The sequence below is a fragment of the Drosophila bipectinata genome, chromosome 2L (assembly GCF_030179905.1).
Source record: "Drosophila bipectinata strain 14024-0381.07 chromosome 2L, DbipHiC1v2, whole genome shotgun sequence".
Classification (NCBI taxonomy): domain Eukaryota; kingdom Metazoa; phylum Arthropoda; class Insecta; order Diptera; family Drosophilidae; genus Drosophila; species Drosophila bipectinata.
This window is the reverse complement of record NC_091736.1, coordinates 18,349,158-18,356,857: the sequence shown is the minus strand read 5'-3', so window position 1 is coordinate 18,356,857 and position 7,700 is coordinate 18,349,158. Positions and strand designations below refer to the sequence as shown.

Sequence of the window (7,700 nt, the reverse complement as noted above, 5' to 3'; positions counted from 1 at the left end):
TGGAAGTATTGAGAGTAAGCACCACATTTAGAAATAAATATAATAGACTGCAGGCTATTAACCCAAAACGAATTTTTACTTATTTAATGACTGGCGTTAAATTGTTTTGCGTAAACGAAATTGATTCTCCGGTGCACACTTGACTTGCTCCAATAAATCAACTGCAATGCTGATAAGCTCCTCCGGAAATTCGCTTTTATTATAGATTTATGAGCCCAATTATGGGGATTAATGGGGCTTCAGGTAATTAGCTCACTGAGAAGACGCATAGTTTGAAAAAGTGCTCATCTGCCAGTGCAGCTAAGAAATTGACTCAACTTTTTTACTCGTGGCTAGTTTTATTACCTAATCTCGGTCCGAATCGCGGGCCTCCCATGAATATTGATTAAAACTAGTTTGCTCAGCTCTACTCTTGCGTAGCCCCACGTATTAACCGATCCGGCTTCGGGTTCTGGTTCCACGAAGTCTTATCAGCCTCCTCGATGGGTACGATTGATTCACGTGTTGGCGTTTATAAAACGATTACAGATCGACGCATGAATGACACTTCAGTGCCACAAGCAGCCCAAGCCACACACGATTTCTCGGGGCAATCTGAGCAAAACTGGAACTTGAAACCGAAACCGATCGAGCGGAACTCACTCGACTCCAGACTGTCTGAGGTGATTGTGTTTGAGAAGCAAGTGCCGGTGGGTGCAGAAATTACAAAACACGCTGTGCAGCATAAACACAACAAATAATAGCAAAGTGAAAGTCATGTCGTCGGCTCTGACAAACCTCTTGCAATCCCTCCGCATCGTGCCCTTGGGACACGGCAAGCAGGTCTCCAAAGTAATGGTCGTGCCCAGCGAGAAAGACAGGCTGAAGGCGGTCGAGGTCCTGCCGGAGATCACCCTGGAGGAGGTGGCCCAGCACGACAGCTTCGACGACTGCTGGGTGGTGATCTACGACCGGGTCTACGACGTCACCCACTTCCTGAGGGAGCACCCCGGTGGCGACGACGTTATCATGGACCACGCTGGTCGGGACGCCACCATCGCCTTCCATGGCACCGGACACTCCCGCGACGCTGTCGAGCAGATGAAACACTTTCTGATAGGGGAGCTTCCGGTCCAGCAGCGCATCTTCCGCACCGGCAAAAACAAGGTTCTGTCCTCGGGCATTCCGGAATAGTGTCAGCCGATCTACCAATCGATCGCTTCCGCCGCCGTCCTCTAATGCATATATATTCCTAGAGTATTTGTCGATTTTGTGTCTAGTTTTAATCAGCAGCTTATTTCGCATTCAGCAAACTGCTTTCGCATTCGCCCTCATAAAATGCCATTCAGCAAATCATCTATACTATACTATCATGTAAACTACTTTATAAGACTTGAAACGGATCTAGAATTAAATTATTGTGTTTTTATGACGCTGCAGTCTTCTCAGTGGGCAGGGCTTTGATTCTACAAATCGGAATTAATACTTTATTGGTATTGGGGTTCTTATGACATTATGTAAATGCGCGAAAAAGAAATGCTTACGACAAAAATAAATATCACTTAACAGATTTTCACTTGGCTTTTCCAACTCTCCCTACCACTCTGCGACCTCTCTGACTAGTTTATTGACTTTGGCCTTCCTCCAATTGACTTAAAAATTATTGCTCGTCGATTGCTTTTTAGGATTCGGGGCTTAGCTGCTGCTGCTGGTGGGCGGTTCGTTGTGAGGTCCTTGGAGCAGAGCCTGCAGCTTGGCGGCGGCCGGGAACGAGCCCAGGTCCAGAGGAGCTGCCCCCGTGGTGCTCTGTATGTAAGCGAGGAGTCTGAAAGGCAAGGAAGTGGGATGAATATGATAATTCGCCAGGACTAGTAGTAGCCATACCTTCTCAACTCCTCGAGGGCGTTCTGCTGCATCAGTATGTAGTTCTTGGCCAGAAGTAGAGTGGCTATCTTGGACAGCTTCCTCACGGACGGGGAGTGGGCATACGGAATCACGCTCCTCAGTTCGTCCAGGGCGTCGTTCAAATCGTGCATCCTCCGTCGCTCCCTGGCATTGATGTTCAGCCTCACGGTCTTTCCCTGTCGGTTCTTTTGCTTTCCACCGTTGGAGCCACCTGGCCCAGACCCACCGCCTCCGGAGCCACTCGGCACAGCTACTGTGGTGGTGCCCCCGCTGATGGCAGCGATTGCGGCCGCCGTGGGACTCAGCGACTTCTCCGGAGCACTGGGACCCGGCTTGTTTTCATCAGTCGGCGGCTGGGACATGCCCATGCCCTGGGCATAGAAGCCGCCCAGGCCCACAGAGCCCAGGGGCGTCCGACGGCCGGGGACGCTCTGCGGCGGACTGGCGGTGGGGGCTGGGTGGGCGCCCAGCATGTTGGCCGTGGGCGGAATGGGCATGTGTCCGTGGTTGGGCAGACCGGGAAATCCGAAAGGAAGATTCGAGGGATCCATTCCTGCTTATTTTCCTGCAGACTCTGAAAGGACAAGGTCGAGGAGATGTGCAATGCTTTAGGGTAGTCCTTGTGTCGCAGGAAGCTATCAACAGACAGGGTTGCTCAGGATATACAAGGATGTGGAAATAGGGGTGGAAAGTCTCAGCTGATAAGTGGCGCCAGTATGCGGCGATTTGTGGAAGCTGCAGCTTTGCGAATGCTCTCATAGGTGGCGTGCCTGATTTTGACCATCTCACACTATTTATTAACTTTTAAATATTTAGATAATGGTTTATAGATAAGAAATATTGAAGAATTTAACTAGAAACCAGAAACTTTAAAATAGTTTGAAAATATATAATAATTATTTGGCATATACAAAGCTTTAAGTAAAGTTTTTTTAATCTAAATTCCGCATTTAAATGTTTTTTTTTTAAAGAAACTACGAACACTAAGCCGCTGTATATTCAAAATAATTTAAACCGTGAAATCGCTTATTAAGATATGAAAAATCACTGAAGCCGTACCTCTGGCTTATTGTTTAATTTATGACACACTTTAAGGATTATGCATTAAAATAAACCACAAATCACTGATCCGATGAGGTGTGACGGAGACGGGAGGCGAAGGAAATTGGGGATTTGCGAATTTATGTATATTTTCGAAAATAGCACGAACCACAAAATGGGGAAAAATATGAAACTGCGGCCGCCGTGTCAGAGGATTTTGGTTCTGATGCTGGCCCGGAATTCGGTTTTTGATTCTGGTCCTGCTTCTGGACGAGATTCGGATTCAGATTCGATGTGCGAGTGTGGGGTGCCCGGCAACAACAGAGGCGACCGCGATTTTGTGGTGGGTTATAGTAGTCGCATAACGATTTTCCGATTTTCTCCTCTCACTCACTCGCGTCTCCACACCCTCACTTTCTCTCTCTCTCTCTGTCTGGTTGTGTGTGTGTCTTCTATCTCTCTCTGGGGCTGGCGCAGCGCTGCCGTCGATTATAAATATCCTTTTTGCTTTTATTCCTGCCACCGACGCCACCGTCGCCGTTTGGTGTTAATCTCGGTCTGCAGAAGGAATATTATGAAGCACTACATAAAAATGTGGGTCGGGTGGTTGACGTTTAGTGGTTGTGCCTCATAATGCAGCATCCACACCTATACGTGTGCCACTCTTATACAGTGGCGGATCTAGAATTGCTGGCGCCCGGGGCAAAACGAAAAATTTGCGCCCCCCCCCCCCCCTCCCTCTCTGCTATATGAACGCGTTAATTTTTTTTTATATGAATAAAATTCAAAGTATTTTGGGTGTGTAAAAGGTTATATCATCTAAAGCTTATAGGTATGAAGAATTATATTTCATTTTTATTCTTTCGTTAGATGCATCATAAAAATACATTAAATGTTGTGTTTTTGTATGAAAACAAAATATTACTTCTGTAATATAACTTTCCTGGCCTTGGTTGCCGCAAATTCAGCAATAATATCATTGTAATCGAGTGATGCTGCTACATCATTTTCGATGGAAAGTATTGCCAAGTTTGATAGCCTGTCTTGGTTCATGGTTGTGCGGAGATAAGATTTTATTAGTTTCAGTTTACTGAACGATCGCTCACACGAAAGGTTGGTTGGAAAGGGGGGGGGGGGGGGGGGGTGAAAATCCTTACAGTTCCTCAGTGAATCCCTTATGAATCCCACCTGAATTCCCGTAAGATTCCTCACGGTATACCTCAGGGATTCCTTGGGGTATTTCCTCAACGATTCCTCAAAGTATACCTCAGGGATTCCCTGGGGTATTTCCTCAACGATTCCTCAGAGTATACCTCAGGGATTCCCTGAGGTATTTCCTCAACGATTCCTCAGAGTATACCTCAGGGATTCCCTGGGGTATTTAGTTCGAAATACTCTTCGAATAACTGCAGGAATCGTGCAGTATTCCTCGAGTTGTTCGAATTCCTCGATGTGAGGAACTCTTCTATGGAAATTCCTTGATGGTTTGTATGAAACATACCTAGAGGATTCCTCGGGTGGCAATACTAGTACCTAGACGATTCCTTCAGTAATCCTTGAGGTATGGTACTGAAGGGATGAATTCTCGAAACATACAGTGTTAGCCGAGCTCGATTTAGCGCCCCTTCGGGACTTGGCGCCCGGGGCGCTTGCCCCTTTCGCCCCCCCCTAGATCCGCCACTGCTCTTATACCAATACGCACAAAACCTGATGAGTCAGAATCAATGCACTGGCAAAAAAACCTGTGGTAAAGGATTAAAAGAGTATTATATAAATTCTCATAAAATGGTCTTAGTGAGGTCTCTCATATGGTCTCTCATAAAATGTTTAAATATTTTTAATTAAAGTATGGGCTTTTGGTTTTACCCTTCTTACGTTCTAAGAAATATTAATACTACTAGAGAATATTATTAGTCTTAGGGAATTTTTTTCTGTGTAAAAAGTTTTTAATGCCCTGCCACGGACATCCGAAAATTCATTTCTCTTGTTGTTTGGGATTTTTATCGCTTCGCTCCTTTTCAACCCTGATGGCCCTGTGCTGTCCTGCCAACCCCCCAGCTTCCTCCCGGCCCGCCCCTTCCACCGGCAACCTCATGGCCTCTCCTTTGTCCATGATTTCAATTTCCATTGAAACTGAATCTAATCACATGCTCACTGCCTGCTGATCCTTGCCCGTCGCCTTTTTGGTCCTGGAACCGAGTTCGGCTCGCCCATAGCCTTTGGGGGTTGAACACAGCCCGTGCATCAAACTCCTGCCACACTATTGTGCATGTATGTGTGTGTGGCATGGCCCAGTGGATGCCACATCTGCATGGCATAGCACGGCGAGGCATTCTTTGCGAGTGTGTGCGCTCAAGAGTTGCCTGGAAACTATGGTATCGCATTGTTCCAACTTGGAACAATGCCATAAATGGCACATGCCAAATATTTTCGTTGCCTAGCGCATACCCTAGGAGAAGGACCTCCTAGAATCTGGGATGTCCTTTCATTTGAAAAGCTTTCATAAAGTATGCATTAAAAATCATTATAATAGTTGGATTTTGATCTAAAGTGGTGTAGGACATTAATAATATTAATAAAAATCATTAATCATATAAACATTGTTGAAGGTCTTCCATATTAACCTTCCATATTTTCATATCCCCTTATTTAATTTTTAAAATATAGAAGAGAGTATATCCAATTTCGTTATGTTTTAATTTTAGAATTTTTTACATAGTCCTGTTAGCGTTGTGGTGCTTACATTCAAAACTAAAAAATTCGTTGCTTGTATTTCATATTTAGAATAAACAAAGGAAGTTTTCAAACGAATGCCGAGGTTTTCTGCAGATTTTTATACTTTATTATTTTTGCTTCGCTACGTGGTTTCCAATTAACAAGACACTTTTTTTCTTATTTTAAAGAATTTCAATCCCTTTAAGAAAATTCTCTATAATACAACTATTATTGTTTTATGGCCAAGACTTTATAGCTAGAAATAGTTTATAAAAGCATCTCTACTGGCTGTCACATGCAATGGCCACTAATGACTTTCCACACTTCAGACTTGCCAGCATCCCAGGATATTTATGTGTGAGTGCGCCGTTTAGTCCTTGGAATAACTCGAACTGAGAGTACAGGCGACAGACCTAATGACTTCGCGCATAATAAATTTAATAATTTGCGTTGGCAACTTACCATTTTCCCTTGTTTGTTTTTCCTTTGGCTCGGGCCACATTAAAGTAGGGGAATTATTGTGTCAGATGTTCGTAGAAAAGACAGAAAAAGCCAGAGAACCGGCAACCGTATGCCATTATTTTCAATGGAATCCGGAATCTGGACAGACCCTCTAGGCAATGCACCATTTGCTCTGCGATTTCGGGGATTGGCTTTTGACAAGATTTGCAGTTGCAGTGTACGGAGTACACCACACCACCCTGCCTCCCTGAGCACTCTACCCTATTTTAATTGTTCTGGGACTAATTCGGTTTATATGCAGCATTTACATTGCAATTTACGGCCCTCCACTCAGGCCACCAAAATAATTTCGACTTTTCAACCCCGGTCCAGGCCTACGGGCAGGACGAATTTAAATTTTCGGTTTTTTCATTTTATGGCCACATTTTTATCAATCCATATACATATAGATGGGCATTTGTCGCTGGTCCGGGCGTCCCCGGGTCCCTGGGTCCCCCGATTCCGGATCCCGGGTTTCCCGAGTCCGGCCATGAGGAATTTCATTATAATTTGCATAATTTATGCGCGACCGTGATTTGCATAATTAAGATTTGTACATTTGTGCATGCCAGTCATCATTAGCTTAGGTTCCGCACTGCGGACCAATTGTAACTGGCCAGAAGAGAGATTTTTTTGCCTCGTACCTCGCAATCCCGTCAAGGGGTTGTCGAGGGTTAATGATTAGTCTTCGAACTATGACACACTGAGGGCACAAAAGCCTCTCAAAAAGTTGCCTAATAACATTATCGAAAGAGTTCTGGAATTCAAATTAGTAGAATTTGGAAGCCCAAGAGGTACTTGGCAGTCGAGTTGAACCTTTCTCCATGTTTGTTATTTGGAAAATTACAAATGCAAAAGCCCCGAGACCCAAACGAAACCCCAATTTAATGTTTTCGGGTTTGCACAAATTAGACAAAGCCATGGAATCCATGGCGTCCACGGAGCTATACGGAACCGGGCACAACTAACGGCCCACCATGGGGCAATGTGAATCAATCATTAGCATTTTATTGTGGAAAAACCAATTTGGCACATTTATGAAGAGCCTTTCTGCCTTTCGGCAGAGAATCCCCTTTGGAGATTTTGTTGATTTTTGGGTTTATGGCTTTCTAACCTTATTATCGATGGGCTCTTCGTCCTATTGCCAATATTTATGGCAGCAGCCCCTGACGTGCCCCTAATGATTCCCTAGCGTATCGTTTTCAAGGTAACAATCTCCACCATTCCGTGCACTTGCCACACTCCACTCCACTACACTTCACTCGGCCCATATTTTATTTCGTTATTTTTATTGGCAGACGTCAACGAAATACAAAAATGTGTCAATTGTACGCCTGGGAAATCGTCGGCGAAGTCTTATGTGCTGTGTCTTTGCAATAAGCAACTGAATGAAGATATATTTATCGTATATTTCCGGTTTGACAGGCTTGATGTGCTTTCGCCATTAGCCGGCAGGAGGATGAACTTTTGCGCTGCAAGGATCTCGGCTAAATAGTTTATTTGTGACAGTGCCCGTAACCACGCCAAAAGTGCTGTAAAGAGCTCCATTCGCTTTGTTT

The 7,700-nt window shown here is 44.7% G+C and overlaps 2 protein-coding genes across 3 annotated transcripts; one reads left to right on the top strand and one right to left on the bottom strand.

Annotated features, from left to right (window-relative positions):
* The first annotated feature begins 449 nt into the window (after positions 1-449).
* LOC108132429 (cytochrome b5) lies at positions 450-1,411 on the top strand. Its single transcript, XM_017251862.3, has one exon. It carries the CDS (start codon positions 757-759, stop codon positions 1,171-1,173), a length of 417 nt encoding a protein of 138 aa, XP_017107351.1. The 5' UTR covers positions 450-756; the 3' UTR covers positions 1,174-1,411.
* Positions 1,412-1,438: 27 nt separating this feature from the next.
* Oli (Olig family) lies at positions 1,439-3,318 on the bottom strand. 2 transcript variants are annotated; one of them, XM_017251860.3, is made up of 3 exons: positions 2,944-3,318; positions 1,864-2,458; positions 1,439-1,804 (listed from the first exon to the last, which is right to left on the bottom strand). In XM_017251860.3, the coding sequence occupies exons 2-3, from the start codon at positions 2,433-2,435 to the stop codon at positions 1,675-1,677; spliced, it is 702 nt and encodes a 233-aa protein (XP_017107349.1). In that variant the 5' UTR covers positions 2,436-2,458; positions 2,944-3,318; the 3' UTR covers positions 1,439-1,674. The 2 variants fall into 2 exon arrangements, with proteins under 2 accessions (XP_017107349.1, XP_017107350.1); XM_017251861.3 differs by having other exon boundaries at positions 3,095-3,318.
* Positions 3,319-7,700: the final 4,382 nt, after the last annotated feature.

What these genes read in the sequence shown, in the direction of transcription:
- LOC108132429 (XM_017251862.3), top strand. Translation starts at nt 757, where the DNA reads ATGTCGTCGGCTCTGACAAACCTCTTGCAATCCCTCCGCATCGTGCCC.
- Oli (XM_017251860.3), bottom strand. Translation starts at nt 2,435, where the DNA reads ATGGATCCCTCGAATCTTCCTTTCGGATTTCCCGGTCTGCCCAACCAC. An exon ending in GCCCTCGAGGAGTTGAGAAG is followed by an intron (nt 1,805 to 1,863) that starts GTATGGCTACTA and finishes CTTGCCTTTCAG; the next exon opens with ACTCCTCGCTTACATACAGA.